The sequence below is a fragment of the Eretmochelys imbricata genome, chromosome 3 (assembly GCF_965152235.1).
Source record: "Eretmochelys imbricata isolate rEreImb1 chromosome 3, rEreImb1.hap1, whole genome shotgun sequence".
NCBI lineage: Eukaryota > Metazoa > Chordata > Testudines > Cheloniidae > Eretmochelys > Eretmochelys imbricata.
Window position 1 is genome coordinate 211,855,682 of NC_135574.1, and position 19,584 is coordinate 211,875,265.

Below are 19,584 nucleotides of genomic sequence, written 5' to 3' on the forward strand. Positions count from 1 at the left end.
CCAAAACCAAATGCTATATTGGGCAGCCAAACTCTCAGTCTGGCATCCTTCCATACCAACACTAGCAATTGGTGCTAGAATGCTGCTTTTGTTATGTGTGGCAACAGAACAAAAACTAAACCAGAAGTGGCTCCCAGTAATTCTTCTGTTATGTTGTTGTGCCACCATTTGAATGCAGTTTTAGTTGGTGCTCACAAATAAATACATAATACACAGCAACATCGTTTTACACTCCTTGCAGGGGTCTTTATACGTTTTTCCTTTTAAATTAAACACAAAAGAAATGCCACCATTGCATAAAGAGATATGGAAAGGAAAATGCTCACACAGGCAAGCAGTTGGGGCTTAAGAAAATTGCACACCATTATTACAATACTTATAGCCTTCCTAACAACTAAGAGACCCTTCTCCTGACTCTCTAGATAAAAGGTGCTTGTGCAAACATTAGAGCTAGTGCAAATAGTTCCTTTAAATTAGGTATATTTGACTAGCTAGGACCTGATCATTCACTGACTGAAGTCAACCTGAGTGTCCTCCTTGGCTTATTGCCCCTTTGATTTCTAATGTCCTGGAAGAACTTATTCCTAAAACATCTGCTGCTCTGCCTGCGTTCTTTATTACTGGAGGCAGCATATAGCATTTCAAAATTTGAGTGAAATTAACCTGCAACTCTGTTGCACAGACTGAAACTGCATTGCAGGAAAATGATGAGATGCAGATTCTGTGCTTGGATGCCCATGTGCAGCTCCTGTTGCTAGCCACACACACCTAAGGGAAAAGTTGGATCTCAGATGTTTAAAAGGACAACTGCAAGTTACCCCTTCAAGCGCAAGCTAGTTGTTAATTACCACTCACTACATCCTTAGGATGCCCTGTTGCACAGTTTGGTTTAGTGCAGTTTAGCTCTCATCAAGGTCAATGCAAATACTCCTATTGATTTCATTAGGAAATGAATACAGTCCATAAAACTTTGGGCTAGTTGTTTAAGTTTCAGTTTAAGGAATTTCTGACCAGCACAAAAGTTGTGATCTTGTGTATTGTACAACTCTTGGTGTAGGAGAGGGGAGATATAAATGCCACTACCTTTTGCCATTGTGATTTAGCCACGTGACATCATTACATTTGTTTTTCCTTTGCACGCTGCAACATGAGTTTCTCCCTATTTGCAAGAGCTTCTCTGCTCTGTCCTTGTGGAGCAGCTGTGACTAGGTGTTCTGTGTACGTAGAGCTACATACACGTAGGCAGTGGTGAGCTGGAGCCAGTTCCCGCGAACGGGTTGTTACATTTTGAAGCAGTTTTAGAACCAGTTGTTAACCTGCTTCCCCGCAGGGGGCGCTGAGGCTTTGATGAGCTCTGGCCAGGAAGTGATGTAATTCCTCCTCTGGCCGCCGGGGGCGCTGCGGGAGCCATGTGGGCTGCCACCTGGCCCTTGGCACGAGCCCTGGTGCTGCTGCTCCCCTGGCCCCGGGGCTCCCGCTGCTGCCTGGGGGGTCCCCAGCTGCTCTGCTGGGCCTGGGCTGCGTCCTGCTGCTCGGGCCACTCCGAGCCGCTCTCCCCGTGAGTGCCCAGCACCCTGCCCGCAACCAGCCCCTGCCTGCAGCCACCCCCTGCACCCCCTGCCTGCAGCCAGCCCCACACCCCCTGCGCCCCGCCTCCAGCCAGCCCCCGCCTCCATCCACCCCCGCCACACCCCCTGCCCTGCCTCCAGCTGCCCCCGCACCCCCTGCGCCCCGCCTCCAGCCAGCCCCCGCCTCCAGCCACCCCCCCCACACCCCCTGCCCTGCCTCCAGCTGCCCCCGCACCCCCTGCCCTGCCTACAGCCAGCCCCTGTCTCCAGCCACGCCCTGCACCTCCTGCACCCCCTGCCCGCAGCCAGCCCCTGCCACGCCCACTGCCCTGCCCGCAGCCACCCCCTGCCTGCAGCCACCCCATGCACCCCCTGCCTGCAGCCACCCCTGCACCCCATCTCCAGCCAGCCCCCGCCTCCAGCCGCCCCCGCACCCCCTGCCCGCAGCCAGCCCCTGCCTCCAGCTACGCCCTGCACCTCCAGCCACCCCTGCACCCCCTGCCCACAGCCAGCCCCTGCCGCGCCCACTGCCCTGCAGCCATCCCCTGCCTCCAGCCACCCCCGCCCCCCCTGCCCTGCCGACAGCCCCCGTCTCCAGCCACCCCCTGCTGCACCCCCTGCCCGCAGCCACCCCCTGCCTCCAGCCTCCCCCACACCTCCTGCCCTGCAGCTAGCCCCTGCTGCACCCCCACCCCGTCTCCAGCTGCCCCCGCACTTCCTGCCTACAGCCAGCCCGTCTCCAGCCACGCCCTGCACCTCCTGCACCCCCTGCCTGCAGCCAGCCCCTGCCACGCCCACTGCCCTGCCCACAGCCACCCCCTGCCTGCAGCCACCCCTGCACCCCCTGCGCCCCATCTCCAGCCAGCCCCCGCCTCCAGCCGCCCCCACACCCCCTGCCTGCAGCCACCCCCCGCCTCCAGCTGCCCCCACCGCACCCCCTGCCCTGCCCGCAGCCAGCCCCTGCCTCCAGCTACACCCTGCACCTCCAGCCACCCCTGCACCCCCTGCCCACAGCCAGCCCCTGCCGCGCCCACTGCCCTGCAGCCATCCCCTGCCTCCAGCCACCCCCGCCCCCCCTGCCCTGCCGCTAGCCCCGTCTTCAGCCACCCCCTGCCCGCAGCCACCCCCTGCTGCACCCCCTGCCCGCAGCCACCCCCTGCCTCCAGCCTCCCCCACACCTCCTGCTCTGCAGCCAGCCCCTGCTGCACCCCCACCCTGCCTCCAGCCGCCCCCGCACCTCCTGCCTGCAGCCAGCCCCCGTCTCCAGCCACCCCCTGCCTCCAACCAGCCCCTACCGCACCCCCTGCCCTGCCCACACCAGCCCCTCACCTGCAGCCAGCCCCCTGCTGCACCCCCCACCCACAGCCAGCCCCCTGCCGCACCCCCTGCTGTGCCTCCAGCCACCCCGCACCCCCTGCCCGCAGCCAGCCCCTGCCTCCAGCCACCCCGCCGCACCCCCTGCTCACAGCCAGTCATCCTCTGCCTCCAGCCAGCCCCTGCCGCACCCCCTGCCCTGCCTACACCAGCCCCCGTCTCCAACCACCCCTGCACCCCATGCCTGCAGCCAGCCCCTGCCGCATGCACCCCCTGCCCTGCCTACACCAGCCCCCGTCTCCAACCACCCCTGCACCCCATGCCCGCAGCCAGCCCCTGCCGCATGCACCCCCTGCCCTGCCTGCAGCCAGGCCCTGCCGCACGCACCCCATGCCCTGTCTCCAGCCAGCCCTGCACCCTCTGCCTGCAGTCAGCCCCTGCCGCACCCCTTGCCCTGTATCCAGCCAACCCCTGCTGCACACATCCCCTGCCCTACCCACAGCCATCCCCTGCCTCCAACCACCCCCACACATCCTGCCCGCAGCCAGCACCTGTCTCCAGCCAGCCCTGCACCCCCCTACCCTGCCTGCAGCCAGTCCCTACCTCCAGCCAACCCCGCACCCTCCTGTCTCCAGCCAACCCTGCACCCTCTGCTCTGCCTGCAGCCAGCCCTGCACCCCCTGCCTCCAGCCAGCCCTGCCCCACGGCCCTGTCTGCAGCTGACCCCACATCCACTGGTGCCCTGCAGTTCTCTGGGCAGTAACCCTGCACATCTGCTTCAATGAGGGGGACAGGGAGCAACTGGGACTCACACATGGTCACACCCTAGGGTGACCAGGGAGCAAGTGTGAAAAATCAGGACGGGGTGGGGGGGGATAATAGGAGCCTATATAAGAAAAAGACCCCAAAACCAGGACTGTCCCTATAAAATCGGGACATCTGGTCACCCGAGCACACCCCCAGGGAGTGGCGGGGACCCACACATGTGAAACGGAGCTCATTTCTAGTTCAGGCCCATCTTTTTTAAAAAGAACTTTCGGCAGGGTTAACACACACCCGTATTTTCCCGGACAGGTCAGACTTTTTGGTTCTTAAAGCGCAGTCCGGGAGGAATTTTTAAAATTTAAAAATTCCTCCTGGGAAAATACGGATGTATGATAGCCCTGTTGGTACAAAAAATACATACTGGGGCACATCCCTTAAATCAGAACTTTTTATAGGGAACTGGTTGTTAAGATTTTGGCAGCTCATCACTGCACATAGGGCCATGGTGTAGGAAACAAAAGGAGAAAAAGAAAGTAATGGCCTTAACTTTTTCATAAATGGCCAGGAATTGTGGGTGTCTAATGTGAGGCACCTTAAAGAGAACTGATTTTCAGAAGGTTTGAGCCCCTGCTCTGACAATCCCTTTAAGCTGTCTCTTGTTGGGCACACAAAATCACTAGCTGCTTTTGGAAATCTAGGTCAGTGTTCCAGAGGAAATGGACTTGACACAGATGTGAACCTCCCACCTCTTGGCTAGTGCCCAGAGACCCTGACCAAGATTGAGGCCTTAGTGGGCTAGGCGCTGTACGTATCCAGAGTAAAGATAGTCCTGCCCCAAAGAGCTCACAGTTCAGATAGACGAGGGATAAAGGTGCCATTTACAATCCCCATTGTACAGCTGGGGAAATGAGGCACAGAAATCAAGTGACGTACCAAAAGTCACACGGGGTGTCTTTGCCAGAGCTGGGGATCATACACTGATCTCCTGCATCCCTCACCTGCCTTCACCATAAGAGCATCCTTTAGCATCTCTGCTCAACTAGTGAAGCCTGGCTACAGTTAGTCAGCTATGATTCATGGAAGCTGTTTATTGCCTTGGAACTTAAATTTCAATACTGAGGAATGCAAGCCGTGCTGTCGGAGACCCTTGAGTAAGTCAGCATGTTACCAGCCCATCAGACCGGTCAGCATCCTCTGCCTGGAAAGCCATGGAGAGTGGATGTCAAGACAGACTAGAAATCAAAGTCTAGAGCATTGGGAAGAAGGGAAGTACACTGACCACGAGTCACGGCACACCTCCCAGATTGACGTAGTAGGCTAAACATTGTCTCTGATCCCATTAAACTAGTGCTTTGGGCAAATCAAAGAGAAATTAGAAGAGCAGCAGCCTCCTGAAGTCAAGAGGGGGAAATGTGCCAGATTTGGTTCTGCAGATTCTCTTTGTATGTAAAAGAGACAAGGTGGGTGAGGTCACGTGTTTTAAGACCAGCTCTGTTGGAGAGAGAGAGAACCTGCTCTTCAGGTCTCTTGTACGTTGGTGTGTTAGTGCATTGTGCTGTTGGACTAAATCCCACCCTGGAATTCTCAGCTCAGCAATGTCTCTTTCCTGCCAGGCAGAAGTTCAGTACCCCTAAGAATTCAGACCAGTTAGGCAGGAGGCAAATCACCCCTTTACCTGGGGGACATGCTGACAATTCAGCATGACAAACACCCTTAAAACAGACAGAACTGCTGCACCTTTCCACTTCCGCAGCAGGCGCACAGTAACTCAATGGCAGATGGTTAAGAGATTGCAAAGGATACATCCTGTGGAGGATAGGGAAGCTGACCAAAACAATATTAAATCATTATTTGTGTTTCATGAAGACCTAGACAGATGAGATCAGAGCTTCATTATGCTAGGTGCTGAACAACAGCAACAACAAAAAATTGCAAGAGACTTTTCCCCAAAGAGTTTTCAGCCTAAACAGAACAGAGAGACAAAGGGAAATGACTTGCCCAAGATCATGCAGCAGGTTGGTGAGAGGTAAAGTACCGTCACAGGTTTAATTTGGAGGGGATAACCTAAACAGAAAGACAAGGAAAGGGAGAAGGGATGTTGCTGGGAAAAGGGCAGTGAAGGGGACAGAGCAGAGGAAGCGTGAAGCTGAGATGAAGAGACTGGGAGGGAGTTGGTGGGTTGGAGCAAACAGCTAATCAGCATAGGATAGAGAAAGTCCAGTCAAAACTGAATGTCCAGGGGAATCCAGATTTGGCTGATTTTGCTCCTGCTCTGACCAGCTGGAGTCTCTGCCTGGTTTCTGTTTCTGCATCTTTTCACCAAAGTCACATGGTCGTCTACTTCACTAGACTGGTGAGGGTCTCCCTACATGGTTCTAGGCCCAGGGAGTTGCTGCGGGGAAAGGGTTGGCCCTGGCTAGACCTTGTTTTACCTCTCTCCCCAGTGCAGCAGTCTCTGAAGTTCATTGTTGATAAATGCAAAGGAATGCACTTTGCAGGGAGGGGAAGTATAAACTACTCATAAACCTTACAGCGTTCTAAATTAACAGTATCTGCACAGGAAAGGGACCTGGACATCATTATAGACAGCTCAGCAGAGACTCTGTGCAATGCACAGTGCGATCAAACTACCTAACACACTGTTCACATGCATAAAGTATGTGACGGAGAATAATACAGAGAATTGTCTAATAATGCCTTTATATCAATCAGTGAGATGAGTGGTCGCCTCATCTGGAACACTGTGTGCAGTATTGCCCCACCCCACCTCATAAAGGATATTGCAGAACTGGAGTGGCTCAGAGAAGAGCAACAAGAATGATCAAGGACCTGGGAAAACTCTCATTCAAAGTGGGTTGAAAAGATTGGGATTGTTACCTCAGAAAACAGATGAGCAAGAGGGGAAATGATAAAAGCATATAAAATATAGAGTGGTCTAGAGAAGGAAGGTTGGGAGCTTCTGTGTTTGTGCAGCACCTAGCACAATGGTCCTGGGTTATGACTGGAGCTTCTAACACAATTTAATAATAATTTTGAACCTAAAGAAGGTTTCTGAGCAGGTTTAGATTCACTCCTCCCACATCCTTCCTCTTCCAGCCCCATTCAGAACACAGTGATCTTATTACCTTTCATTTCAGCAGCTTTATCTTCCTCAGCCCCTGTAACTACACTCTTGGCCATTTTCAGTTCAGTGATACTATTCTCTGGCTTCTAATGTCTCTAATCCTTGAAACAAACCAAGAGCCATCACAGACTCTAAATGTCCAGGTTTTCTTCCCATTAACAGATATTCTTAGTCCTGTTTGGGGTGGCGGGGAAGCTAGTCCCCTCTAGTAATTTATCTGGGGCTTCCAATGGAGACCAACAACCTGTTTCCCTCCTGGCCTTCAGCTTACACAGTGGATGTTGCAACTACTGCAGTGGTGAAAGAGGTGCAGAGAAGAGCTACTAGATGATCAGGGGACTGGAGGGCCTATTGTATGAGACAAGTACTAAAAGGTCTGGGCTTGTTTCGCCTAGCACAGACACGGCCAAGGGGGGATACATTTGTTCTCTATAACTGCATCAAGGGTAAACACCAGGAAGGGTGGAGCTATTTAAGGTTAAGGACAGTAGTGGCACAAGAAGAAGTGGGGATAAACTGACCATGAGCAAATTCTGGCTAGAAGTTAGAAGTAGATTTCTAGCCATCAGATGGGTGAGGTTCTGGAACAGCCTCTCAGTAGGAGTTGTGAGGGCAAACACTTAGTTTGTCTGATGAGAGAGCTGGACACATTTATGAGTGGGATTGTATGATGGGGTTGCTTGTGATGATGGGGGCAGGGCTCAGCAGCCCTCAGAGTGTCGCAAGTTTTGTACCCAAAAGATATCAGTACTACAAAGGCTTAGCAACTCTGGGAAATATAGGCCTCGCTTGCCTGCTGTGCCACAGTCTCTTGTGTGACCTTGGACAAGTGTCATGGGATGGGATTTTCCCAAGTGCCTAGCTCACTTAGGAGCACAGAGCTCATTGGAAGTCAGTGGGATTTATTTTCCTAAATTACTTAGGTGGTTTTGAAAATGTCACCATCATTCTCTCTGGGCCTAACTTTTCCATCCGTAACAAGGGGGTGATAATAACAATAATACATCCCTACTTCGCAGGGGAGTGTTGAGGATAAACTCCATTACTGACTGGGCGAGGCTCAAACAGTGCAGTACAAAGGGCCATATAAGTACTTAGGCAGGAGCCGGAACACCTAGCTGTGCATCTCTGGGTTTAATCAGACTCTGGTGTTGTTGCTCCAGGCGAGGATGATGACGATGATGAATGTGGGGAAGAGAAGCTGCCCTCCTGCTTTGATTATGTGATGCACTTTCTGACCGTCTTCTGGAAAGTCCTTTTCGCCTTCGTCCCCCCAACAGACTACTGGAATGGCTGGGCCTGCTTCGTCGTCTCCATCCTAATGATTGGTTTGCTGACGGCTTTCATCGGAGACTTGGCATCCCATTTTGGCTGCACCATTGGCCTGAAGGATTCAGTGACTGCAGTCGTGTTTGTTGCGTTGGGAACTTCAGTGCCAGGTAAAAAAATAATTTAATTTCCTGACATGATCTCTGCCATCTTTCCCCTGTGCTATGTATTTGGGATTCAGAGGGAACAGGCAGAAATCCAGGTCTGGATGAAGAGCTAACTAGTAACACTGACACCACATGGGAGACCCCAATGGTGTGTTTCCCTTTGTGATGGCTGTGGGTTATTTGAAGTATAGCTTTAGCTTTGAATTTTCAGGCTTTCTAATGTTTTGATAACAACTTGTAACTGATATTTACAGTCTTAACTTCAGCAAACCCAAGGTTTCTTCCTCGGACTAGAATTCTAGTTTCATGGAGTGCAAAAGTAACATGTGTCAATCCACATTTTTGCTTTCTCCACTGCCTGCAGAGTGTTGGGTTTATTTACACCTCATGTAGGTATGACATTAACTGCACTGGATTGGGTTTTTTAAAATCCCCTTAAAACAAAATGTCCTTATTCCACTCCAGAAATAGTTACTGTGTCTGGCAAGCCTTTCTTTGTTTCTTTTAGATCCCAAAAGATTTTTTCGGCGCCACTAATATTGGTATATAAGTGAATGGAAAACCAGTGAAATGAGAGTAATGTACTTTTAGCTATGCTACTCTTACTGTCATTTTAATCTGTTGGTGCTACTGATAATAAAACATACAGCTCCAATTTCTGCTATCTGGTATATTGCTATAAATTACTCTGGATTTACATGGATCCACAGTGCATATTTCTCTGACACTCCTGATATTTAATTGGCAACCATTAACTGGGACCCATTAACAAAATGCAGAGTGAAACTTGAGGTTTTCATCTGGCATAATAGGAAATTATGTATTGTGTATTTAAATAGTTAGGACCCTTTTGTGAGTCCTTTTTTCAGTGTCTGTCCCACTGTCGCTAAACATCAGCTGCAGTAGAACAAAAACATGAGGAGGTAAAGGGATGGCCTAGAAAATAATATTGAGAATAGTGTCTCACCCTTATGTCAGTCAATGGTACACCCTCACCTGGAGGCTATGTTTGCTGCAGCTCCACCTTGCTTCAAAGGACAGAGCAGGTACAGAGGGGTGAGGAGAGTGGGCAGCAACCTGGGGAGAGCTCCCTGTGAAGAGGAGCTTTGAGGAGACAGAGAAAAGGGTACACGACAGAAGTGTAAGGAATCAGTAGCCATATAGAGAAGGCTCACCAAGGACTCCCAGAGTTGTTAGCTGCACTGTGCTGTCCATCTCTCCCATATCACAGCCAGATCAGCCTCTACACCTCGTTCATCTCACTCTCCGGTCATGTTCCACAGGACAGGGGCTGCTGGCTGGCTGCTGGGGGTAGGAAGAGAGGTGCTTCCCACTACAGCTCTGGGTTCCCTGTTCCCCTGCAGGGAGCAGAGAGAAGCCTGGCAGGGAAGGAGGGAGCTGCCCAGGACCTGACAGGAGCTTTCAGAGAGGACTGGGAAGAGCAGGTGGAATGGAGCCAATAGCACCATGTTCCCTACCTCTTATCAGCTGGTATCACCAGCTCTGTATTTCAACAAATGATGCTATGTGCTAATTAGAAATGGGCCAAGGAGTCTTGTGTCTTGTTTTTGTGAAACCTCATTAGTCAGGTTTTATTTTTTCCCAACCAAAACGAGGGCTGGATGGGCTCTGAGGTTCATATTATCCAAACCACCAAAGAGGAAGAATGGGTTGGGTGGGATAAAAGATTCCTCTTGTGTCTCATCTCAGTAACAGGTTTGGATCAGCTTTAGTTTTGCAGAACCAGAAATGGGGGAGATGTTGCGCTGCTGTTTATTAATGGGCATAAAGCACCTTGAGACCCTTTTTGAGAAGAGCCTGTTTATGTACCAAGAATGTTACTACTCAGCTGCCTTTCTTTCCTTTCTAGCCTAGTAGCTTTCACATGCCCTTTTTTCACGTGCCCTTTAGCAATTCCCTGTCCCTGCATTTTAGTCTCCTGAGGGCTGTAATACTTTAGTCTAATACAGGTTATTGGGCTCCATTCAGGGGTAACTGGGTGGGGGTTTAGCAGCCTGTGCTAGGCAGGAGGTCAGACTAGATGACTTGGCGGTCCCTTCTGGCCTTACACTCTATGACCTCGCTCTCCAAATAACAGATTATGTCAATTACCACCACCACCCCCACAATCACAATGCCCCAGTAACAGCATCAGTGTCACTGACTCTAATTGCACTCCCCCCAGGATCCCTCTCCCAGCATAGTCCAACCCTGCCATCCCAGTTACCCAGCTCCTTACAGAATCCACTGGAACAGCTCATGTGCTAGTCAGTGTGAGGAAGGGTATGTGAACTGGGCCCATTGCATTTAGGCATGGAAAGGGACAGACACACAAGCTATTGGTTTGCCATCGAATATGGAAACAAAAAATGGCAAAAGAAAAGGAGAGGTTTAAAAACCAACAAACCTTTTTAGTCAGGCAACAAAGAATTATCTGACACAGCCTCATCAAGACCCACACTGTCCTCTCCATTTCAACAAGCATCCTTTTGAACTGATTGTGTGGATAAAATAAATCCTAGTTTACAAAAAAAGTGGGTTTTTTTGTTTTGTTTTTTTTTTTAATCTTTAATCTTCAATTTTGTGGGAAACTTGGAAACCTAGAAACAAGAATTCCATGTGGTACAATTTTGAGTAGTTCTGCTGATATTGAGGAAAGTAAAGATCAATTTCTTTACAAGTAGTATGTTTTCCCTCCTCCTCCGTATCATAGTCTTAATACCACTCCTATGGTATTGCTAAAATTACCATGGGACTATTCTTGTTGAGACAGCTAAAGCAGACACTTGTTAAACTGGGAGAGATTTGAAAGGTATGCGGCATATTTTTAGACTATCTAATAGGGTAGAGAGCTGAAATTTGAGAAGACAATTCAGTACCCTGGAAAGTATTTCAAAGAACTAACTCCTCTTTTCCACAGATTCCAAAATACCTAATATCTCTGTAAGCTTTAAAAAGTTTTCCATGCCCTCAGTTTTTCAGTGTAGAAAATTGCTGTATTTTATTCAAACCCCTGCCAGAGTTGCAATCCCATGTTCTCATTCTGAACTTCTGCTTCTTTAATATTCTCCCTTGATCTCTCACACATTTTTCTGCATTCAGGTCCTTTGTTCTGCATGGAACACCTCTGATGAGACCAGATTCAGCTTTGATCCAGATGAATCAAAATTAGGTGGTTGAGTGTGAATAGCTGTTAGAAGTGTTTCTAGTGAAACATCTGAAGAGTCCTCTAATACCTGTTGTTTGGAGATAGGCCTCGGACTGATTAGACTGCCTCAGAAGCAGTCATGGTTAGCAGAGACTTAGCAAAGGGGCCTGAGAGAGGCAAAGAAGAGACTGTTCTTCATAGATCGTATTATCAGCTGATATAAGTATTCCTATAGTTCCATACTCCGTGGCGTTCTGTCTTCTTTTAACAGACTGAATCAAACAGGGTGAGCAAGGAAGCCTTCATTAAGGAAATTGGAAGTTACATCCTAAGAACCTGGTTGCTCCAGGATGCCTTGTGTCTCCTGTGTCAGAATGTCTCCACTGTTCCCTCCACCCCTTACTATGGGCTGGGCTTACCAGGCACAACTGACTTTCAAGAGACCATGACCATGACCAAAACCAGTCCAGCTGAGATATATTTTGATCATGCACAGTATCACCAACTCCAAGCATTCAAATATCAGGAGTCAGGCCCCAAAAAATCATGATATTAACTTACAAAAATAGACTGGGGGGCGGGAAGGGTGTTTTATTTGCCGCCTTGTTGTAGAGCATGAAAGGATCACATTTTCAAGCCTTTCACTATAACCACAACAGCTAGAAATTTACTGTATTTTTTTTAAAATGCGAAGACTGTAGGAGCTGGGTCTTCAGGAAAGCCCTAAATATCACAAGACTCGCAATAAAATTGCAAGAGTTGGCAACGCTGCATAAAACCAATGACACGGGTGCTCATACAGGACCCCCCAATGCTAGGGAGCAACCAGGAGTCCCATCAGGTCCCAGAAGGGCTAACAAAACTACATTTATTTTACTGAGCGACAAAACAGAGAATTCCGCTTTTTGTGGGTATGTCTGTTCTTATTTATTTGAAATAACAAGTTCTTTGTGATCCATAGTGCATAATCTAAACATCACTTACAGCTTTTCTATGCCTGCAAGGCTCCAGGTGCACACCAGAGGAAAATGGCTGCACTCCACAGCAATGTGGTGGACTCGAGTGCAGGGGGCAAATGCACAGTCCAGTGTCCAATTCAGATGACTTGTAAAGAAAAGCTAAGCCCTTTTTTCTAACCATCATCACTTACATAGAGGCAAAATACAGAACATAAAGTGCCTGGCCTAATAACAGTCTTTCATATATTAAAAACTGCAACTGGCTATTCACAGAACAATGCCTGATCATTTCCATTCTTAATACAAAAATACAGTGCCCTAGTGTTTCTTGAATGTGCCATATCAATTACAATAATCTCATTTCATTGGGCCTGTGGCCACTGTTTGATTAATAGCTAAGTAAGCAAAGTATCAACAGTAGGAATACTTAAACAAAATAGTGCTCATCCCTTTAATGCCACTGCATGGTCCATTTCCTCCAGTAAAAGCAATTGTTGGGCAAGGTGACTAAATGGGATACGTCACTTCCTGGCCATGAGTTTGTGTCTCAATATTAGGGAAAAAATAAAGTTGGTGGGTAAGTGACAGGGAAGGGGAGGCTGGGGGCTTGGTTTTGTGGTTAAGGCCTTGGTGTAGAATCATAGAAATGTCAGGGTGGAAGGGACCTTGCAAGATCATCAAGTCCAGCCCCTGTGCTGAGACAGGACCAAGCAAACCTGGACGTAAACCCCCTCCCTGACAGGGGTTTGTGCCACCTGTTCTAAAAACCACCAGTGTTTTGAGGAATGCAGTCACTTTCTGCCAAGATTTTCACTGAGCTGAAAACCCTATTTTCCATTGCAAACCAAGTTTTGATAGAAAAATTTCAACCAGCTATATCAGTAAGAAATTTAATCCAGTGCCATGCCTTGAGCTGTTGATGGAACAGTTAAATAGAGGCTTTTTATTGAAACAGGAGATGCCTTACTTGAAAGGCAAAAAACTGGAGTACACAAAATTATTGAGCTTAGTCAGACTAGACAGGGTCGCCGGGTACTTCAGGGGGAATTTACAAAGCTAGATGTTTGGGCAAGATGGTGTCAAGCAGAAATATAACATAGCAAGGTACTGCATAGAGGAATAACCATCTGAGCAGCTCATAGTCGGAAGGGTTCTAACTTAATTGCAAGCACTCAGGAAAAATAGATCAGCCTGGCGTAACCGTTCAATGCAAACTTCTGCTCAGTGGTGATCAAAAAGCCAGGAGGATAATAGGCTTTCTTAAGAAAGGGATGGAGAGTGAGGTTGACAAGATTATAAAGTCAATAAATAAACTGATGCCATCACTTTGGGCACCCCATCTCAGAAAGGAGAAAGCAGAAATAGGAAAGGGCCAGAGGAAGGCAAAGGAAATCATTAGAGGCTTGTAAAGACTTTGGGATGAGGAGAGAGTTTTTAAAGATAGGAGTTTTGATCCAGCAAATGGAGCATGCAGAACCCCATAGAAATCAGTGGACAGAAATCCAGCCACCCATGTAGAATAACTTGCAGGATCAGGTCTTAGACCTATTTAGCTTAGGGAAGGAGACTCAGGAGAGACAGGGGAGAGATGTATAAAATTCCATTACAGAAATCCGTCATTAAGAGCAAGGTAAGATTGCAAACTGAAGCACTCAGAACTCAGGGAATGATATCATGAAAAGCAGGCAGTATTGTAGCCTTGTCAGTCTCCGGTATTAGAGAGACAAGGGGGTGAGGTAATGTCTTTTACTGGATCAGCTTCTGTTGGTGAGCAAGACCAGATTTCAAGCTTCCACAGAGCTGGTTTTCAGGTCTGGGAAACATACTCTGGACAGGGCTACACTTAACATGATGTATTGGCGCAGCTGCACCAATGCAGCTGTGCCGCTGTAGTGCTGAAGTGAATGTGCTCCTACGCCAGGGGGCAAACTTCTCCCATCGACAGATCCCTGAGAAGCAGTAGCCATATCGGTGGGAGAAGCCCTCCGCCAATGAAGTGCCGTCTACCCTGGCGCTTAGGTTGGGGTAACTGCGTCACTTAGGGATGTGCATACGTACTTACATCAAAGTAATTCTGTAGCTTGGACCAGAGCATTGAGTATGTTTCCCAGACCTGAAGAAGTGCTCGTGTAAGCTCGAAAGCTTGGCATGCTCACCAGCAGAACTCAGTCCATCATGAAAAGTGTCGGCACAGCCTTAATTCTGCCCTCTGATATGTGTGCATTACAATACAGCCTTTCTCCTACAAGACCCCTGGCTGATTCCCTGAGCAGTCAATGTGGCAGGGCTGTGTGGAAAATGCAGAGGCAAGTGTAAGCACAAAGGGCATAGCTATCCCGGTATTGCCTCTTGTACCTTGCCTTTATGCCATCTGATGAAATGTCTTTGTGTCTTTGCTTTGACTTCATCCTTGTGGTTGCAAATCAAATGCACTTATGCACCCATGCAACTGGCTTTTCGATATGATTTCTTTTAGGCATAAGTTGGCAATTGCCATGCTTGCCGCATGTGAGTGAGTACAAATACAAATCCAGTAGCTATACAACTTGTCAAGAGGCAGATTATAGCATTTAGCCACTAGCATTCAAAGCAAATGCATCATAGCTCTGAGACAGGAGGATGCCTTAGCCAGTTCCCAAGCAGGCACGCTCTATATCCATTAGGATGGTGCAGCCTACATCCCTTGTCATGCCCACCTAGCTCCATGGGCCAATGCAGTGAACCAGGACCCAACTCCCTCATTAGGGGGTAGTTTCTGACCCCAGGTACACAAGGGGGAAATTGCAGGGCTTCCTTGGTCATAGGGACTACAATTGTCCCTGGCCTTTGCATGGGATGTACTGTAGGGAGGGAAGGCACTGGTACAAAGGACAGGCACAGCTAAGTACATAGCATCCCGGGGTGAGGCCCACCAGCCCTGATCCTGCACCACGGAAGTCAGTGGGAGCTATGCCATTAACTTCAAGGAGTGCAGGCTTGGGCCCATTATAAATGTACAACATTGCTGCATAGCTGGTGCTTGCTGCTCTTGTAAATAGCTACAGACTACGGCATTTCCTTTGGAAGGCACTGGTGTCTGCAGACGAACAGTGCTATGTCAGAGCTAAGCACCCTTAGAATGTATTCATCCTAAATAGGTAACAATCCAGAGTTTTTAGTAGGGGCTTCACTGCCTTGGGTATTTCATTAGGTTACGCATTGAAGTCCATGAAGTCTAAAAGAGTGCCTGCCCTAGACTAAGGGTCTGTCTGGTTTGAGTAGGAACTCCAGGTAATTTGACCTACAGGCTAGGCAGTGCCTCTGCAGGGTGATATGGACAGCATCTCTCCTGCTGCATGCCACAGTGCACTATGTAGAAGGGATAACAGACCACCGGAGGGAGATCATGAAGTCTCCCTTGTGTTATAGTTCACAGAAATGTGGCTAGAGCCGTTCAGATATTTGCAAAACCCTGATGCGTGAATGTTCTCACTGCAAAGGCCATCTTTCCTCCTACTAAGTTCAATAGGACTAAATGCAGAATCTCGTACTACTCAACATGAGCAAGAGTGGCAGAGAAATGAACACCATAACATCAAATTTAGCTCAGATCTCTTCCCTAGGCTGGGCTGTTTCTAGAGTCCCTCCCCTAGGACTGCTCAGCACACACCCTAGATCCTCTCTCCATCAGTGTAGAAAAGATTCACCTGCCTCAGTGAGCCAGCAGAACCAACTTCTCCGTACCCCATGGGACCATCACTTGCAAGCAGTCTATTACACATCTCTCCAGATCAGTGGTTCTCAATCTGTGGCCCAATCAGCACACAGCTGTGGCCCATATGACATCCTCAGGGCCATATAGGCAGTATATATATTGTGTGGATTTGGCCCGCATAACACACAGAGAGTTGCACATGCAGCCCACAATGGTAAACAGGTTGAGAACCACTGCTCCAGACAAACCCACATCCAGGGAATGCTGTCTGGTTTGCTGTTGCCCATGAGAGCCAATTCCCAGAGACCCATGCAGCTGCAAAAGACCTGTCATATGTGTGCTACGTTATTGTACAGTAATGTTCCAAGATACTATATCCTGTGGAAGCACTTATTACAGCCTTTTGGGAGATGACGGTACATGCTTGTAGCATTTGTTTTGTGTAAGGAGGACGCCATAAGCCAGTAAGTGACTCATATACAATGGAGGTGCCTAGGAGCTAGTTCTGAGGAAAACAAAAGGCCTGAGGAGCTGGGGAAACTGCCAGCTTCAGGCAAGAGAAAGTGTACCTGGGGGAAGAGGTCAGGAAGTGTTTTGTCAGGGGTCCTCTAACTCTTGCAGGGAGCTTTGGGAGATGGGATCTTGGTCCAGGTCTCCTCAGGGAAAGCTTTTCATTCCAAGGGTTTGGACTTCATCATACAGGGCCTTGACTGTCACTCCAAAGGTGGCTGGATGCTGCCCCATCATACAATCTCTGGGGAGTATGCCTGCACTGCAAGCGAAGGTGTGATTGCACCATGGATGGGCGTGCCTTTTCTAGCTTTACTCTAGTGAGCATGAATAATAAGGGTAGTGTTGATATGGTAGCATGGGCTAGCTGCCTGAGTCCCTGGCAAGCTCATATTGGGGCAGCTAGCCCATGCTGAAGCTCATGCCACCACACGCACCCTGCTATAGCTAGATTAAAGCTAGCTCAGGTTTGGCCAGCCATGCTACTGTCCCACTTTCACCTGCAGTGGAGATGTACCTTTGATGCCAAGCTGTTATCTTGACCAGCTTGTCGGGAGCTCTGTCCTCCAGTAGGAAAAGACTTGCAACAGCACCAGGGTAGCCCTTTCCAAGGCAACTTATTTTATTGCCACCTGACTGGCTGCTTTTCTTCTCGCTTTGCAGACACCTTTGCCAGCAAAGTGGCGGCTACGCAGGATCAATATGCCGACGCCTCGATTGGGAACGTCACCGGGAGCAATGCTGTGAATGTTTTCCTAGGGATTGGCGTGGCCTGGTCCATCGCTGCCATCTACCACGCAGCAAACGGGGAAGTGTTCTACGTCTCCCCTGGCACCTTGGCTTTCTCCGTCACCCTCTTCACCATTTTTGCTTTTATCAGTGTGGGCGTGCTGCTTTACCGGCGGAGACCAGAGATTGGAGGTGAGCTAGGCGGGCCGCGGACTGCCAAGCTTCTGACATCATCCCTCTTTGTGCTCCTTTGGCTCTTGTACATATTATTCTCATCTCTGGAAGCCTACTGCCACATAAAGGGCTTCTAAAGGAACAATCAGAGATAGTAAATACATCACTAGAGATCTATATGTATCTATATAGAAAGCTATATAGGTATAGCTAGAGATACAACATTGTGTATAACGAACAGAGGAAAAAGAAAAGACATTTGCCATGTTCACTTACCTGCTGATGGAATGCAGCTTGAGCATTCTTTGTACTAGGCAGGAGTAAGAATTCAGCAAGATTCTTAACCAGGGGTTGCAGCATATTAAAGGAGTCACAGATGCAGGGCCATCTTTGCAACTCTACCTACAAGAGTGAATGATATTGACTTTATTGTTCCGCCCACCCAGCCCCCTGGGGAGGATTGATCTGAAATGTAATTTGGGCTTTTCAGTAATGCAGGGGCCAGAATTGCTGTTAAGAAGCCAAGTGGTGGAGGGAAGGCGAGGAATAGGGGACTTCATGACTTTCTTACAAAAGTCTATTTGCCTTCATATATTGAGGACATGCAGATCTGTCTCCATTGAATGAAAACAAGAGTCTGGACTGAAGAAGGAAGTCCAGGGGTTCAAGAGCTTTCTACCAATAGGATGGAAACCCCACTGCTGTTCTTGCTTGGATGCCCCATTTATTATTCAGTTGTTGACATGTTGAGAGTCACAAGAACAGTGCAAGCCATTTCCTTAATTTTTGGCTGTATTATGATCAGCATGCCCTCTCCCCATACCCTGCAAACAAAATCAGCGAGCCCGCCCACCCCACACCCCCGCTGTGCCTTGCAGGCACCTGTCCAAACCCTTTGTCTCAAGTCCCTGTTTTAGTTCTGACAAAATCTTGTGGGCTTTACTTTCGTTACCGTCTATTTCCTGCCCAGTCCCTAGTGCATTGCTCCTGTCTCATATTCCTGATGGGGAATGCTGTTGTGGTACTTGTAACACTTTGCATGAATGAAGTAACCCATATCTGTGTATAGCATTGTATAGCAATAGTCCATTCAGCAGTGTGGATCAGATGCTGAAGAAGAGAGTGAGTTTTCTTTTCACCCAGGTTTGGTTTTTGTTTTGGTTTGGTATTTTTTCTTAATGGCATAACAGGAAGTCGCTAACCCTTTAGCACTCTACACAGGGGTTTTTAAGGAGCAATAACAAAGAACTGTGCAGCTATAAATGCTAAAGAGAAGAATCTGTGCAAAATGCATCATAAAGTCTTAGAGTGAAATCCTGACTCCATTAAGTCAATGGCAAAATTCCCATTGACTTCAGTGGGGCAGGAATTTACCCATATGGGGTGATCCAGAGCGCACTGAAGTCAATGCAAATACTTCCATTGACTTCAGTAGGTTCTGCATCAGGTCCATAAAGATTAACATACTATTTTAAGGGTCAGAGCCTGCCACCCTTGCTCATGGAGCATAGAACTTTGTCCCGTGACTAGTCACTTTGAACACAAAGGGGTTAAGTACTAGTCAGCCTGGGCATGAGTGGCAGCACCAGCCCCTGAATAAGCAAACCATGCCTGGGTTTTTTTGTAAGCATCAGTTTTTCCCAGTGTGGCTATTTTCCATCTTCTGTGGCTGCAACAGATGTCAGATATCATCGGTGTTTGTGAGCGGCAGCTGTAGAACCCCCGGGCACCATTTCTGTTCTCCTGCTCACCGTCTCTGAGGGTTAGCTACATCCCTGTGTGTGGACATTAAGCAGAAGCAATCGGCAGGACTTTACAACTGCATTTCAACTAGGGCTACTTGAGGACCGAAGAAATCAATGGTGGGGTTGGAGGAATGTAATGTCTCCAAGATCTCCAATGGTCAAAGTGTTCTCACCAGATACAGGGTGAATCTTGCGTTGTCCAGCAGTGATTGCATTTAACACTAGGAATTATTGTGGTCGTTATTTATTATCTGTTGTGCACCACAACAATATGCTCGACTCTGTACAATGCACGGGTGGCAAGACTGTCCCCACCCTGGAGACATTGTCATGTCAAAGACAGACATTGTCAGAGGTCCTAGAGGAAGGAGCTACCCTAGCTGATCTGGTTTTCCCTTCATTTTCATCCATTGTATGA

General features: G+C 48.6%; 1 protein-coding gene across 18 annotated transcripts in view; it reads left to right on the forward strand.

The window, feature by feature from the left end:
• SLC8A1 (solute carrier family 8 member A1) overlaps positions 1 to 17,558 on the forward strand; it is a 281,236-nt gene extending 263,678 nt beyond the window's left edge. For all 18 annotated transcript variants that reach the window (XM_077812099.1, XM_077812102.1, XM_077812107.1 and 15 more), the window contains 2 exons: positions 7,935 to 8,210; positions 17,182 to 17,558. In XM_077812099.1, the coding sequence (XP_077668225.1) occupies positions 7,935 to 8,210; positions 17,182 to 17,558 (653 nt within the window). The remainder of the gene's footprint in view (positions 1 to 7,934; positions 8,211 to 17,181) is intronic.
• Positions 17,559 to 19,584: the final 2,026 nt, after the last annotated feature.